Source organism: Apteryx rowi, unplaced genomic scaffold (genome assembly GCF_003343035.1).
Source record: "Apteryx rowi isolate R43461 unplaced genomic scaffold, aptRow1 scaffold_261, whole genome shotgun sequence".
NCBI lineage: Eukaryota > Metazoa > Chordata > Aves > Apterygiformes > Apterygidae > Apteryx > Apteryx rowi.
In genome coordinates, this window is record NW_020448986.1 from 742,656 (window position 1) to 760,613 (window position 17,958).

The following is a 17,958-nucleotide window of genomic DNA, read 5'->3' on the forward strand; positions in this document are numbered from 1 at the left end:
GGCAGGAGAGGGATTTTAGGACACGGTAGGCTTCAACAGCAGGAGACTGGACGCTATCAGAAAGTCCCCTTTTGGCTTGCGTTCCCATGGCAATGTGCAAAGGCACAGCAAGTGTCACCGGATGCCAGTTTTTCCCATTTCTCTGGGTTACAAGAAGGAAGAAACTGATGCAGTGGAGACCAGGAGCAATGGCTGTGTTCCTTCAGGCCCTTTATCTTGGGTGCTTAACTTCTGATATCATTAACTGAATAGAAGTACAGGAAGCCACAAAGAAAAGGTTAGAAAAAGATTTGTGGGTGGGATTTTTCCCTTCTTTGGCTGTTAAGTCTGCTTGCCAGTTTACATGAACAAAACCAAGAATAATCTTTGTTCATCTATTTTAGTCACTGTAGTTCAGCTGTAACTATCTACACATTACACCATATTAGTAAATCTACTCCAGTATATTATGCAAAAATAGTTAAGCCTTTGTAATAAGAGAACTTGCTCAACAGCCTTATTATTAAGTCTTTGCTCAGAGTTGAGGACACACCACCAAGTTTGGTATGGATTATAATGCACATGGATTAGTGAGGTTCTGCTTTAATAATAATACTAGTGGTTGACTAGGAATTTTAATCTTTAAAGTGCTTTTCAAGTGTTAAATAATTTATTGTCATAACACTCTCATGAGTTAGGTAAGTAAATATTACTATCCCCATTATACAGATGGGGAAGAGTGGGTTTAAGAATTCAGCTGGACTGGCCAAGGTCACTGGGGGTTTTATTGCAAAAGCAGCATTTAGGAGTATGGAATGAACTCAGTATTTCTACATGCAATAAGTAAGGATGTGGTATCTCTTCACTAGAAGCTCAAAAACATTGTCACAAAACTCCAAAAGTCTTTCTGTCTGTCTCTCTCTTTTTCAAAGCCATGTTTTCTATTTCTGTATCAAGAGATACCTATGTAAAAGGTCAATATCTCTTTTAAAACAGAAATTTGCAGACAGAAGTATGTATACACGCCTGCATATCCATACACATACATACACTGTGTTTTAACAGAAGCATGTTCTACTTTCCTGCCAGCTGCTGCATATTTATTAAATACTATGGATGTGTTTGTAAAACAAATTTTAATATTCAGTTTTGTCCTTGAATAGTTTTTACCATAGCAATAAAACAGATAGAACCTTTGGGAGTTCATATTCAAATTGCATGATGGTTTTAGACCAATTTTATTAACCAGTATTTTGATTCATTTAGTTACTCCTTTTTTTTTTTTTTTTTTTTTTTTTTTTTTTTTTTACACACCACAGGCTTCTGAAATTAAGTTGGTATTGCTAAAAATAAGAAGGAGGTATTGGAAATGCATCATGAATATGAATGAATGTTCTCGGTTCCATCAAGGTGGTCACAGAAGGAAAGGGCACTTTTCCAAAATGACTATTGATTTTTGCTCTCACATCAGATGAATGATATAGGGGATAGTTCAAGTTCTGAATAACACTCAAACTCAGCTCTAGAGATTTATAAAATGAGCATTAAAAATAGGATGAACTGGATTATCTGATCAGTACTCTGTACAGGTAGGAGTAGCTGGCTTAAATATATAGACCAAGATGCTTTAGCCAATTATTATACAAACGTAAGAGCTTTAGAGGTACTAACAGAATTAAAGAACTAGAAAACTGCAGTTTGGAGTTTTGAAATCTTTAGCTGCATACATACAAAAAACCCAGAATATAAGCTCCCATTTTCTCATGTATTTTTGCAAGTTTAAATGGTCACTGGTCAAGCCTACCAAACTCATGGCGCCATGCACAGGAACATAGCACAGAATTTAGGCAGATATCCCTTCATATGGATGTACTTTCTAAATCACATTCTAGCACCTGCATCCCTCTTGTGCTATATCTAACTTCAAATAAGCCCATTGATCATTTTCATTGAATGACTATTTATACAAAACGGAACAATTCCTACAAGAGAAATGCAGACTCATAACAGACTGTCCTATACAGTTATGGAGAGGAGCATCTCCTAAGATATGTTAGAACTTAGTTGACATGTCTTTTGATTATGAGGGTAGCCCAGACATTTTTGTTGGAAAAAGCCCCACTGCAAAACCGGCTCTTTAGAATATTCCCACCCCTCCAAAATTTTTTTATAAAAATATCTGATAATGAAACACTTTGCAATGGCGCACACGTATTTTTATTTGGCCTGATAATACTTTTATATCAGTTAAAATATTTTGATTTTTGGTGTTGACCCAAACTAAATTACTTTTGATTTTTCTGGATATAGCTTTACTGGGAAAAAAGTTTTGTTCCAAAACTCCCTGCCAAGTAAATAATCAGAGCACCATTCACTGCTGCGGTACTGTGCAGAACTGGCTCAAGCTGTATCCGTATAGGGTGGAAATGGCTATTTATTTCAGGAAGAAAGATTTATTTCCGCTGTCTGTTGTGCTATAAGAGGAAAAGTGAAGACAATAAATACAAAGTTATGGTTATAAATGTATAGCACTTGTGGTGGAACCGCAGGTCACTGAACTTCCTGTGCTCGACAACTGAGACTTGCAAGCTGCCCCTAATACCACTACCCCATACAGACTTCTAACCTCCTCTTCTCTCTGAATTACTTTCCTTCAAGTGCTAAGGAGAGCAAAGCAGAAGCACGGCGAGAAGGACTTCAAGGAAGGGGGCAATTCAGATTTCTACACTGGGCAGAAACTTCTCTGTCGCTAGGAGGGCTCAGAGCAGCCTGCGACGCTGAGAGGCCAGGGTGCAGCACGCACCCTCGAACTGCATTGGTGCCAGGTGTCAGGTGCCCCTAGACCAGCCTAGTTTTGTGTGAGCAAAGGCCGGGGCAAGTCTGCATCCAGAAAATTCTTATTTGTACACATCAGTTGGAAATAAGCCGTCACCGGAAACATTTGCAAGCAAGCAATTAGAGCACCCTGATTTGCACGCGCACAATGGATAACAAACACAGTTTAAGCCTGGGTGTTGGGGGTAGGAATTTTGTGGGGGACATACTGGAGGAGCTAACTCAAAGCACAGAGGGTGAGAGGATACTTTTGTGTAACTTCCTTTCTATTTCCAATCTGGCTACTTCAATGCATGAGACTGGCCTGCTACTTCCTTACAATTATAGCAAATATACTACATTGTGCAAAGTCAACAGCACTGAGACTGAATGCATCTCAATACTTTTGAGTTTTCTCTGATGACAGGAATCAATAAAAAATAGGAAAAATAATTTTTTTTTTCCTTTCCTTTCCAGGTATCGTTTCTGGGCCATGACTCTATATTACCTGTTTGATGTATGTGAACAGACTGTGCAGTAAGATCTGATTTATGAAGAAAATAGCTTGAAATCAAGTGCAAAGTGCTATGTGTAATTTCTGCATAGCCACTGGGTTTAAAAAATGAGTATTCCATTACAGTGTTTTCCAAAAAATCTTCAGTATTACATTTGCAATTTCTTCAAGAAGCTGCATATAAATATGGTTTGAGATCAACATCTAACCTCCATCTTCACATCACTAATATGTTTGCAAGACAGGTACCATAAGTAAAGGGAAAATTATGGCTTTGGCTCCTCAAAATTTAAGGTTTTCTACCTGAAAAGCTGTATTTATAGCATTAATTTTTGTCATGAGAAAAAGCCAATATATAGCAGGCCTATAGCTAGCTGTGTTTCTTGTACTAGAAGTAGTGGAATGTGGGAACAACTAATTACCTAGGAGATTAAAATACTTTGTAAAATGCATAGGAGTTTTGATAGCTCAGTTACAAAAGAAGAGTGCAATATTTTAGAAACCACTAAGCCAGCTAGTGTGTAAGAAAAAGTTGGAAAAGATTCTATTAACAGTTGCGAGAAATAAAAGCATATTAGAGAAAGATAATACACATGCAGAGTTTACAAACCGTGTCTTTAGGGTGGCCCAGTAAGTAGAAATATGGGGACCCATGCTTGTCACTTTTCATGCACATGGAGAGACTGGAAGGTACCATTCCTAAAGGAAGGGGAGGAACAGCCTAGGACCAATCATTAGAATTAACAGAACCAGTGACACAAAGATATTTTACTATTGTTAGAGCAGAGAATTCTTAGTAAGTTTAGAATAACTGAGTAAAAAGCTTATATGTAACAGGAAAGAAGTACATCTGTAAAGCCAAGACAAATAAGCATGCTGTAAGTCCAAAAATTAGTGAATGACTGAACTACTGTGTGTATATAGTCAAGAAGCAGAATCACCTGAACCGCGGCTGTTGAGTACATCCTGAGGTGCTTTCTGAGGGAGTCATAGCGAGTAAAAATCAAAGGATTTAACAAATTTCAGAACTGTGCTGGTTCATTTGTATGCAAAATCCTTGTACTGGTATCAACTCTGCCATTTATAGTTTTAGTCAGTGTGGTAGTGCTGAAACATGAACTGAGAGTTTCTTCAATGCCCTTCACTAAGGAGCTTGTCCTTTTTGTATGTTAACCAGCAAGGGCTTTGTATACACTGAAACATTACATTTTATACACAGAAATCTTTATTAAATAACCAAAAATGAATCTTAAACCCCTGTTCTTTAAAATCACCTGCATGTGATGAACCCATGGGGTGAATTTTGTACATGATTTAGTATCATGTGGAAAATTCACAAAGCTCTTCATGCCACCCCAGGACTCGTCTTGCAACAAAATCAGTTGCAGCATGGGTGCGGGGGGGAAGGGAAGAAGAACTGTTGTGTAAATCCATAAAGTGCCACCTAGCCATGAGACACAAACTCCTTGCTCACCAGGCTGCACGAGCTGTGATCCTCGTGGCTCCACGTGCCGGTGCCCCGCGGCGGAGCAACACGTGGGAGGCCACCTCCATTTCCAGGAGCCGGCGAAGGAAAGGGGCTCGGAAACTGCAGCGGGAACTGCCTGGAGCCTCTAAAATTTATAGTTGAGTTTTGACTTGCTGCAGGAGTTTTGGCCCAGAATATTTTAAAACCAGTTTTTTCTTCTAATGGCTGATTTTGCATGACAGAAGGGAAGCAGCAGAATGCAGGACCGGGAAATGCGCTGGGAGACCAGGCACATCCGCCTTGGAGCCCATACGCACAGCAAAAGGGTTTGAGTAAACAAGAGCTGCTTTATACAGCAAACACTGAAGGTGAATCACCATTTCAAAACACTGTGAATTTGGTTGCAATTACTGGGAAGTGCTGGCAAATTAAAGAAAAAGAAAATAAACTAAATACAGGATTAAACAAATAAGAACATTAAAACTCAGTGTCTGCTCCGCTCTCTCTGTAAACAACTCACAAACAGCTGATGGGTTTCTAATTCTCTAACAATATAATTCAGTTATTGGGTTCTATTGTCTTTTAAAGTGAAATAGCTTGAGAGGCATTTCCAATTATTTCATTTAGTGGAAAGTACCTTTTTGCCCTACTTGTAATTATTTGGTTATAAAATTTGTTACTTTCAGATCCTTCTAAATATTTATGTATTTTAATGTAGCTTTGTGTAAATGAAAGCTCCAGTCAGGAAATACGAGCAGCAGTAAATCAGAAGAGATGAGCTGCCAGGACTGCTGGGACTAAGAATGAAACATCACAGGTTTTCCTGGAGATCTTCCTACATAGATATTTTTAAAAAATGCTGGTTCCCAGAGAAAACTGTAGCTTCCTGGGGCTGATCCATCATTAGAATTAACTCACCTTTTGCAGAGCTCAGTGCTGGATGGAGCGACTGTGATTTGTTAGCTTTATTTAATCTTTAATGTTATTATTTTTAGATTTTGTGAACAGTTTCCACACATTTTGCCTTTAGTGATGCCTCTTTATCCCAATGCTTGGCTGCACAATATAGACGTGTTCATACAGCTATGGCTAAGGCCTGACAAATACGAGAGTCTATAATTAGGCTCCCACAGCGCAAGCAGACAGATCTTCAGAAGCGCTGTGCACCCAGTAGTTCCCGCTGAGTCAATAACCTCTTGGATACATGTATAAACAGGGAATCAGGCAGCCATTTTAAGAAAAATCTCGGTCTGCAATTTTAATGAAATTGCATTTAATGCTGGGCTGCGGCGCACGCGATGCTGCAGCGATGACTCGTGCCACGCGGGAGCTCCGCGGCCCTCTGGCAGGAAGCCCCCGGGTATTAAGGATCAGCAGCCGCAGCCAGCAGTACTTCTGGTTTTTCTTGCACAGTAAAATGGTCTCTTAGTGCGGACGGGGTGCTTTGGAGAGCACTGCTGGCAAACAAATTCCTAGGAAACGTGCTGCTGATGTTCTCGATGAGCTGTGGAGGACAGTAGCTCTGGCTAGCCTTATACCCCGCAAACATGTGCTGAGATTTTGGGTGATAAAACATCTGCTTTCTAAGCTTCTTTTGATGCACCCTGCTGGGCAAGCAGCTATAGATTTAGAGCACTAATCATATCCTTGCCCCTTCATGGATATTCTGATAGAGCAGTGCACATTACCATGGGATTTCTGGCTACATGGGGATTTTTCTCTCTGGAGAGCTGTGGAAATTGTTTTCAAGCAAATGCAGCAGCTGGAGTTGAGATAAATGATGTATTTGCATCGCACTTTTTTTTCTTCCGTTAGGTTTAAATAGTGGCTCAGCTCAGCCAGAACTGGCTGAGACGTACTCAGAGAGACCAATTTCCACCCGGCACAAACTGACATCACGTGTTCACTGGATTTACATCCTCTCAGGAGCCTGTTCTAAGTTTTTCAGAGTGCTTCCTTCTCAATACACATTCTTTTCTTTCACAGATCACCTCCTTATCATTAATGATATTTCATTAATAAAAAAAAAGATTTTATTGGTGTCAATCACTTCATCATTTGAATGTTGATATCTCTTGTACTTAACGATATGCTGACATATTTTGCACTAACAGGACAATGCCTCTGGAATTAAAATAAAACTGGTTGTATTGCATAAGGAAATTCAAAATGTTGAAGACTAGAAGACAGTAATGTCGCGGTTGTTTGGCCAGTTGGTTTAAGTCATTCTAGGTATGCATTTTTCTTAACACTGTGACTCTGAATGCTACTGCTGTCAGAAAGGTCTTTAAACACAGAGTTACTACAGCTGTCTTGGGAAGTCCCTGACCTTTCACTTGTCAGAGACTGGGAGAGAATATCGGGGAAGGAGTCCTGATATGCTTTCCGGGTTTTGCATTCTTCCCCAGGCTTCTGCTCCACACTGCTGCTGGAATCTAGATACCAACTCAGCCTGACAGGCTTTGATTTCATTATAAAACTAAGTCTCCTCCCACTGATGATCCACAGAGCTGGACACACTCTGATGACACCAAGAAATAGTTCTGACGTGTTTTTGCTAAAAACAAAGAACGAGGTGATTTTTTTTTTCCCAATAAAGGAAGTTCTCAATAGTCTTGGTATATCCCAATCATGTAATTCTGGTGGGATGAAGAAGAAAGTATTAAATATTGGCTAGTTTGTCGGATGACCTCAGTATCACTCTGTCCTCGAGCTTACTGTCATGATCTTCTCTGGGTTCAGTTTACATTACCTGGAAAGGACATTCTTCTCTGGGGGCTTCTTTCATTGCTATTCTGGCAGGTGTTCTTTGCAACGTGCTGATTTATCCTTGAGATTCTGGGCTTCTTGAAAAATGCCCTTCAGTTTTAATCATTCCTATTTGTTAATTTCTGTTTTTTATGTGCATCTACTGTTTGTTCTTAGAATATTTCTCATTGCTTTGGGAAATGACCTAGGGAGGAGTTTAATACCCCAGCTAATTTTAACAGGCATCTTTTAATTTTGTTTCCATTCTTCTTGCAGACTGGATAGAGTACTAACTTCTTTTGTCTGCCAGTGTAATAATTATATTAAGAAAAGCAGATACTTGAATGCTATCCTTTGCTGTGATGCTTTTTGTAGATTGTGTGTACATTATAAAGTAATTCCTGAATAATTTTACTGCTATTTAGCTACTGCTCTGTAGGAAAACATGGATTTCCAGCAGTTACTTAGTTCTCCTTTATGGAGCTATAAGCTGGGGATGCGGTTAGGAAAATGATCTGACTAAACAGCACTTCTTTATAGCAATTTTCATATCGCAATAATCTGCATTTCTACATAGTCTTTCCTCTAAACATTCCAGCTGACTTTCCAAGAATTGTTTTAAATGGTCCTGTAAAGTATTCTTGTTTCTTTCTGTTATGGCTAACTGTTTGTGCTTGGTTTTGTAGTGGTTCATCCATTTCCTACCTAGGTATTTCTGGGGAAGGGAAGGTTTGTGCACATTTGTTTTCTCAAAACAATGCATGCTATTTACACTGGACATTTTTTACATCTGTTTACATTTTCTTGTTATTCTGGAATAAGGTATAAATTCTTAAGGAAACCTATGTATGAAATCTCCAGTAAGCCTAGGTTTAAGTGCCATCCAGAACAGGGACCTTAAGGAAGTCAGATTCTGAATGGCTCAGAACTGTGATCGATTCGGATATTGATTCTTTGCACTTAGCAGCCTCCGATGAGCCCATTAGATTAAACTGCTTTTCAAGGTACTAGAGAACTGCCTGTCTGTGGTTCTGCTATTTGAGGAGGATTACTACTGCTAAATCAGTTGTGGACTTTTTTTTGTTCTTTCATGAAAAATGCTGCATCTCTCCCTCCAAAAGCTTTGGAGATAATCTGGATGTCTCTTGGAGGTCTGAAAGGATTATACGTTGGTTAAAATTGATATAAAATGTCTGAGTACCAATTTATCATAATCATAAGAGGCTGAAGAGCCATTTTGGCATAAAGCCACTGACCTTATCACCCAGACTGAACATGCTATGACCCATCCTTGCTGCCCTTATTCAGAAATGCCTGACTGCTGGTAGCAACCCAACATACACTATCCCAAGCACTGCCTCAGCCAGAGAATTAGTTGTAGTTTAGAGTAAAAAATGATGCAGTTATCGCATATACCCACAGCTGGCAAAATGCTGACTTTCAGTAGCACTGACTTTACTGTCTACAACAAAGATAATGAGTTTATGTTGATAATAAAGAGCTGAACCTACATTTAAGACTAAGTATTACTTTGCATTTTCATATGCTACTGCAATTTCTGATCCTCATGGGAAATGATGCTGGAAGTCCCAGAAGTCCTCTTGAAATAAAATGTAAGATGAGCAGATCATGTTTTCTCATCGGAATGAATGGTATCCTTTTTTATTCAGAGTTGGCTTCTGCTTTATCATCTGTGTAAATTGTCTGAGATAACGTAATGGGTGAGGATGCCAAAGAAATGCACTAACGTTAATGCTTTGAGTTTAGTCCTGAGCCACTCAATTTTATAGCAACAAGATTAGCTGCTGTGATTCAAAATGTGCAGAGAAGTACCAATAGAAGGAAACCAGCACAGTTTATGAATGTATCAGCAACTCCCAGCACACTCAGAGATGCCCCTACAGAGTTCAAAGTGCTTCCTCCAATGCCCATGTTATAAGCCATTGCCTGTGTCAGGACGGTAGTAGAGGACAGTGATGTACACACATGTACGGTCTGGAGTCAAGAAAGCACTTAAGCATGTGAATAAATCCACTTGTAATCAGGTAAGCACTTAAGTCCATACTTAATGTGCCCCAGCACATTACAACATATAAATCTACAATTGCTACTTAGCACAAAAGCAATATAACTAATTTATATAGGTTCATGCACATGGAAAAATATAAGGATTAAAAACCCACCATATTCTGGGACCTGGCCTGTTCCACGTTTCAACAACAGTCGCACTCTCCTGCCACCAGACTTGATTAGCTCTATTGCTCTGGCATGTGTCATGTCCCTTGTGCTTTCTCCATTGATTTCAATTATTTGATCTCCTACCTGTCAGGTGAGAAGAATATTGAGTCAGATAGAATTGCAGTAAAATGATTGTTTCAGAAAGAGACATAGTCAATGGATCACAGGTGACTGGAATGACAGACAGACACATCAAGGTAAATTTGTTCCTGTCTGTGTGAAGGATATTACTGGCAGATTAAATAATCTCCAAAATGGATTCTGAGTGTGGTACATCAAATGCTGCTCATCTTCTGCTAAAATCAGTGTAATGCATTTGTAACTTGTCTCATGTCTTTTGAATTGCTTGATATTGTTGTAATCACTGGAAACACATTATCTGTGCTACGCTTTAACTTACAGTATTGCATAGACCTGAAAAGACTGTTGCTGCATTTGATTTGCTGTTTTCATACGGAAGAGAAAGGTTCATAGTATAATGGTTCATAGTATAATTACCCAGGTCCATCATTTCAATGTCCAAATCTTGACAGAAAAGTTTCATACCAAATTAAGAGCTCTTATGAAGAAAACTATTAAACAAAGAAAGGTTAGTGATCTGTGCAATGACAGTCATTGCACAGCTCAAGCAGATTTGTTAAGAGTTCTTACAAGAGCATGTTTTGAGCTATGTATCCGTACATGTTTCTTACTCCAAGCAAGCACAGCCTGAGGCTGAGGTGTCCAGTTAGAAGAGCAATCTCCAGAGCTCTCATTACAGATTGCTGCCACTGGTCTCCCAGCTGGCTGCCCAGTCAGAGTTAGATTCATTATTTTTCTACCTCTATTTCTATAGCTGTAAATTGGGGCATTGATGTCTGTATCTGCCTTCCACCCTTATCTTCCTCTACCGTGATGGTTCAGTTCTGCTCATCTATTACCTTTCTCTTAGTGAGAAGAGCTGGCTGTAGATGCTAGAAACCTTCTCAATGCAGAGGGGAGTGATTACTTTTCACTGCAGCTGGTCAGCATGGCAGAGAGACTATGTAGAAAGCAACAGCTGTACAGCTTGACGCTGGAATATCCCTACCACCCACTTGTTTGGCAAAACAGTTAAATCAGCAACACAGTGAAGTAGCAGGTGAGCACTGAATTAGCAGTACAAGAGCCTTCAGAGCTAACGTTTTGCAGCTGCACTGGTGAAGCCTTCAAGACAGGTGCATCAGGGGACAACCTCAGTGGGGGCCCAGACCCAGGGCTGATTTCCCGGTGATGGGGCTGCAAGGGGAGCACGAGGAGCCCGGTGGGGTCCTGCCAAGCAGTGCTGTGAGGGGAGCATGAGGAGCCCAGTGGGGCAGGCTCGGGGAGCACGTTTGTCCGTGCCAGAGGAGCACATCTGCTCAGCAGGATCACACCAGTCTTGGCCTGCATTGAGGGCTACCTCACAGTGGGAGGAACTGTGCATAGCCCATGCCTTAACATAACACTACCGCATCCATCACAGAAAGGCTTTCAAAGAGACCATAAATATTTCATGATGATGGGCACTTCCTTTTCATCTTGCAAGCCTGACCTGACAAAACCAGCTCTTTGATAGCCTTGGACATTGAAATGTTTTCTGTTTTCTTTGTAACTATCGTACTTCTGTCAACTAGAAGTGTAATCCTTCAGAGGCTTTCCTTTCTTTCTGAGTCTGAAATATAGTATTTACCAAATAAATGTGCATAATATGAAGTGTCAACAAGACTCATGGCATCAAAGAAAACTGGAAGGGATGTCAAGAAGTCATCTAGTTTCTACTTTTGCTCAGAGACAGAAAGAATGCTACTAAAAGCATTATAGTCAGTGTTTTTCAATAGGAATTCATACCTTGTCAATAGGAGTTGTAGCCTATTTTCAGAACTCTCCCAGGATACTAAAAGCAATCTATTCCAGGACTTTACTTAACTAAAAACTCATTGATCTGAATAAAACCTCTCAGCCCAGCTCTCATGCTTTATAAATGCTGCACACTGAGCAGTGGAGAAAAAAAGAAGTGATTATTTTGAGGAGAAAAGCCATACTTCTGCAATGCGTATTTCTTTCTGAGAGGATTTTCTCTGCTAAGAGAAATGCATTTGGTTGTCCTGTACCGTGCAAAATGCACTTGTAGATGCTAATGATGACCTCCAGGCCACACTGGAAGGCCGCGCAGGTGCTCTTTGGTTAAGTAAACATCTCCATGGGCTTGTTCGGAGGGAACTGTTTGCATTATCCTGACAGCTCAGCCTTTAGAGTCGTGGCAGGACGTGGTCTCTGCAAACACCAGGGGCCAAACCAGAAACTCTCCCTACCACTTCTGCCGTGCAAAGACAGAAGATGGATTTATAGCACCTTCCCCACAAGAATACTACTAAGACAAAATACAAAACAAATTCAGCCTATCTGGGAAAAACTACTTCTAAATGTCATGAAGCAATTAAAGCCTAGTAGAAAAGTTTAAACATAATTTTCCAGGCCAGGCTAAACACATATGAAAGTATACTCAAAAATTCCAAAGTCTTAAAGACAGCTCTTTTTTGTGCCCTGTTGCCTGGATATACCATGTTTTGCAGAAGGTATATAAAATGATCTTGTTAGCATGTTTTGGGAGAATAAATGCCAGATTAGATCAAATGAAGGAGGTGTTTTTAACACTCCTTGATAAATAGTCTTTAAAATGAGTACTGATGAAAGCTGTTCAGAGCACGCACAGTCCTTCAAATAAAATCCTCTGCACTCCCGAGCAGAAAGATAGAAAGAGATTTTAATACAGTTTAATATGTAAAAAGGTTAAGTTAATATCACATTTTTCCCTTGCTGTCTGCTTTTCTTCTGTTCTTATTGGTCATTATGCAGGAACTATCTTGTATTAAAATAACCTTTTCTGTATTTCAGTGGATTAAAATATTTTTTCTCTATAGGCAGCATGTAGCTGCTTTGATAGTTTCTTTTTTAATATAAAATCTTATGCATAAATAACCTTGGAAAACTTAAAAAACCCAAGTGTCTTGGTTATGTGAGTGAGCGAGGGAGAAGAGAAACAAGTTCTCAAAAATTAGATACTCTGAAATTTACATCAGAAGGTTTGAGACCAGCTTGAAAAGAAATAGTTGCAGGAGCAGTGAGTTAACTGTTTTCTATGCATTTGTGTCTTGTGGCTGACTGATGTATAACTGAATTAGACTGCATTTGCAGCACAGGCTCAGCTCTGATTAGATGAAGAAAATGTGGAAGATAAATGTTATAAGCACTCTTACCTTGAGAAAAGCATCAATTGGAACTTGCACTCTTATATCTGGGGAATTCATACAAAAGAGAAACCTGGACCAAGGAGTGGATTCCCATGTGTCTAACAAGGTGTGACTTCCTATTCTTGCTTTTTCTGCAGTTAAGCATTTCTAACCTCCCCTTCCCCTCACCAAGTGGATTCTCTGATGTTTAATATGGGATGAAATCATGCTATGTACTTTCCCTAGGTCTGGGCATTAAAATGCTCTCTCTCTCACTTGCTCTGTCTCTTTCTCTCTCTGTTCAGCTAGCTATTTTCAGAAAGCAATAGGCCTGTCACAGACCAAAAGTTTCTTTTGAGACCCTTGACCTTCCTTCGTATTTATTGAAAGATCTTGCATACACACATGCACACACGGCTAGTGCAGGTCATTCACTGGGGAGGGGGAAAGACCTGGAGTTTTGCTTCCTGGGTATTTCTGACTTTTTTTAATCCAGTGGTTGTTTAAGAAGAGATTGGATATGCCCAGATACTGAAGATACACCTAGGTGAGAGAGAGGTAAGGGCAAGGTAAGGGTAAGTATAGAAACAGGCCTTGAAAGAACCCAATTCCTTGCAGCATGGCAGGAGCAATTATATCTGGACCATCTGTAAAAAAAAGCTTGTTCAACATCCATTGAAAGGGATTCCTTAGCCTCCTCAAATTTGTTTAGTTTCATAGCCTTACTAGGTATTTTTCTGCTGCAAATTGTGGTGGAATCACAGAATGGTTGAGGTTGGCAGGGACCTCTGGAGGTCCTCTAGTCCCCCCCCCACCCAAACAGGGTCACCTAGAGCAGGTTGCTCAGGGCCATGTCCAGTTGGGTTTTGAGTATCTCCAAGGATGGAGCCTCCACAACCTTTCTGGGCAACCTGGTCCAGTGTTCGACCACCCTCACTGTAAACACATTTCTTCTCATGTTTAAGTGGAATTTCCTGTATTTCAGCTTGTGCCCATTCCCTCTTGTCCTGTCACTGGACACTGATGAACTCTTCTTTCCCATAGTGTGTACGGAAAACAACTGACTGCTATAAGTGCATTTACTAATCACCTTTCTAAACAAGACTGCTATTATTTTGTATCCACACTACTCTCTTTTCATGTTCAGAAGTCTGTTCCTTTAGTTTTATTTCACAGATCATGTTTTCTCTGTATTTCTCTTCTGCATTCTTTCCAATTTCCCCACAGTCTCCAGAAAACATGGTGTCCCAAAACAGAGACATTATTAAGCTAGGGGTAGGCAGAACCAGTCAAAACGATGAAAAGATTTCTCCCATGTTTTACACATAACACTCTTGTGTTGTCTTATATAATGTTCCCAGAATGAGACTTTTTTTGCCTTCGTGTAACACATCAGATTTCAGACTTGTGGTTAGCTTGAATTCCAAGATTACTTACCCCCAATATTATTGTCTAGACAGTTATTCCCCATATTAAATAGCACATCTGATTTCTTTGCCCTAAAACTAGCACAGTGCCCTTCTGTGGATTTTATCATGGTGATTCCTTCAATGTGAAAAGTTAATTTTGAAATCTAAGTCAGTTCCTTAAAGTGCTTTTGAACATTCTGTGAATAGTAGCATTTTGGCATTTACAATTTTTATTCAATTATTTATCAATAGGTCTCCAGTTAATAATGAAATTATTGAATGGAGCTGGTTTCATCACAGGCTCCTCAGAACCACACTTGTAATTCCAGTTCAACAGCAAACCATTCAGAGCACTCTTTGAGAGTGATTATTGTCAGTAACCACATTCAATTTCCTAGCTTGTTTCTGTGAATTTCATACAAGATAGTCTTGAAAGTTAAAAAAGAAGGTGCCTCATAACTTCTCCTTCCCCTATTTCTGCTAAGAAATAAAAACAAAAAATAGAAATAAAAAATGAAAACTAGACTGATTTGTTTTTGACAAGACTTGTTTTTCACAGCTTCTGTGTTGGTGGGGTTTTTTTTGATAACGAGTCACAGATTATTTTTGAGAATAAAAATTAAAGGAACTTGTCTATTTTATTCTGTTTTGAAAATAGGGGATATGTTTTCCTTTCTGTAGTCTGCTACTAACTTTCTTGTACTCCATGAGTTCTTGGAGATAATTACTGGTAGTCTAGAAATTACTTTTACTAGGTCACAGAGCATGCATGAACATCAGTAGGTCTTTGAATCTAAATATTTTTGAGGCAGTTTTCTCTTTATTCTGAGCTATGCTTATTTCTTTTTGTTGGACTGATATAGTAAGTATATGGTTTTTCTGAACTTTCTTTTATGAAGACCGATACAACGAAAGCATTGAATATTTCAGCTTTCTCAGCACTCTCAGTAAAGTGATGGACCTATACTTTCCTTTTCTCTGTATTTTAATGTATTTATGCCACCTTGTTGTCTTTTTTGTTTTCCTTGCATACTGCTTGGACATCCTTCTGACACATTTAATCTTCCTTCTGCATCTAACAGGGCATCAGCCACCTAACAGGTGTTGCAGCATCGAGTTTTGGATGTCTAAATCTTTTAGTGGGTATGACCCTGTGGTATTAGCTCCTTTCATGGATAGTGACCCATTTGAATATCAGACCATTATTTTTAAGAGGCATTTCAGCAAGCTGCCTTACGTGAAGATATAAAGCTTTTTGCATGAAACACCAGACTATTTTAAAAGATAAATTTTAATGTAGCAACATTATCATTTTGCATGGCATTTAGTTTCTCTGTCATTTTATACTTTTTATATTTCATTTTTGTCAAGAAATTGACGTAAAAAATAATTCCCAAAGCTTGGAGAATTAGCCAACTCTGAAACTATACCTTCAGCTCCCATGCTGTGCAGGTGCAATTTTTGCACGATAGCCTGAGAGCACAAGTGCATCCCACCTGCCAAGCTTTAAATCCTCAAGCAGCACAGAAAAGGCTTGAAAGTGTAGCCCCTGAAAGCCGATATTTAATCTCACGCAGCTGTAGACTGCCTTCAGCTTTGTAGAATAAGCTTGAATTCGAAGGAGTCTTTGCAGGGCACCGAGCTGCACCGAGGGCAACCCGGACTGACGGGCCCCGCACCCCCAAAGCGTTCCCACGGGCTTCAGGCTGAAATGCCCGGGCCAGCCCCTCTGGGAAGCCTGCATGGCTGCTGCCTGAGCTGCAGGTATTTAGAAGAGATGCAGGCTTTACAGCTACAAATCTGGCAACTCTTGCAGATGTTAATTTTGCGTTATGTTTCTTTCTTCCCACAGAGTGTGGCCCCGGCAGAATTTTCAGTGTTGTTCGAGATAAACGCCTGTCTGAATCCACCAATTCTTCTACTGACCCGATGGCATTCAATGAAGAGAAAGCTTCTCTATTATATACTTACAATGTGCAAGTGCAAAGTAAACACTGAATGCTTTTTTTCCCCCCTTAATGCTTTTAAAGTTGTATATTAATGATTTAAATATAATTATGAAGTAGTTTGTGTGTATGGGAAATGTCTCTTAAAAAAGTCTGTTTCAGTTCAAGTTAATTCAGACTCTCCATCCATGCGTAAGAACAACTGAGCTATAAAATTGGGCAGCATGTTTTCTAGCAATAATGAGAAGATAATATTCCTAAGGAGTGTTTAAGTGACATCACTATTGATAGGTTAATTAGAAAGAAAATTGTAAAGCTTCCCTGAATCATTAGAATAAAGTGCCTCTAGTACATGTGAGTTTTGCTGCAGACTCTTTGTTCTGCCCATATTTTGTAGTAATTAATATCTGTCTTGTTAAAAAAGCCAATCAGCACATACAAACAGAATTTCAGAAGTAGGCAAAATCAGAAGGAAATACATACAGCTTTCATGTAGTAAAGAGTTTTTTCCTTGTCCAAATGTACTTTTAAACAGCTGATGATAGCCTTGTGTACACTTGCCTCTGCTAATGTGTGAGGAACGGTCTCTAAGCAGGTACACGGTTCCACTTTGCACAAAATGAAATTAATTGCATATGCATGTTTTCATTCTATGTTAAATGAGAAACTCTAATGATAAAAGCAGCCTCAAATGATTTGTGCAGAGGGCATTGCTCTCTGTCATTTTATTAATGCATTTTGTAATTAAACCTCAGGAAAGAAATTAATTACACTTAATTCCTTTTTATATGGGCATTCTATTTTTATAATTGAAACACTTTTTGCATATTATTTGTTGTTGTTATTATTGTTAATGAGTCCAAAAGGCTGAGAGACTGAGCTTGGAAATCGAACAAAATAGCAACTCCAGAACATCTATTTTGGTAATTTTCCAAATACTGTCAAGCCCTAATATCATTGCCTGGAGTTAGGCATTGGCTGCATAGCTGCTGTGCTCTCCTCACAGCCAAGAATTCATACTGCATCAAAATCCCATGTGCAATGTGTAGCCTGAGCAAAGCTGTTCAGTATTTCTAGTTTTGGGCTCCCTCAAGTGTATTTTAGGTATGTGAGCATGGCTTCCTCAGTAAGAGACACAGCGTTCCTCTTTGGGGAAATTACAGTAGTGTGTCCCATGTCCCTTTTGAAGCAACCATCCATGGAAGTTTTGAGCCACAAACTCTTTTTCTATGGCTAACCAGCTATTTAAGCAGGGAAGACACCGAGCAGCTCTTTACCATCTGAAATGCCTGCCTCCTTGGGCCTGCAGAAAGCTCTTGCCTGCTGCCTGAAAAGGTGAAGGAACAGGGCAGAGAAAAGAGGGGCCATAGGACACGGACTGAGCTGAGCTGGTATAGAGCAAAAATGGCTTTCACGCCACTCCTCTGCAGGTGGTCTAGCTTTTTTTCCCCCCACTTTTCACTTTTTCCAGAGAGAGGGAGAAACATTAAAAGTGCTATTACAGACAGAAAGCTTGGAAACTGGAAATTGTGCACGACAACATCTGGGGAGAATGAGAAGTGCATGAGAGAGAAACGGAGTTTGCACTGGTGGGCGCCTAACAGGACAGCAA

General features: G+C 39.6%; 1 protein-coding gene across 1 annotated transcript in view; it reads right to left on the bottom strand.

Annotated features, from left to right (window-relative positions):
- The window catches only part of MAGI2 (membrane associated guanylate kinase, WW and PDZ domain containing 2), a 307,050-nt gene that overhangs the window by 11,629 nt on the left and 277,463 nt on the right, over positions 1-17,958 (bottom strand). Inside the window, exon 22 of the mRNA XM_026067739.1 lies at positions 9,707-9,845. Coding sequence (XP_025923524.1) covers positions 9,707-9,845 — 139 coding nt within the window. The remainder of the gene's footprint in view (positions 1-9,706; positions 9,846-17,958) is intronic.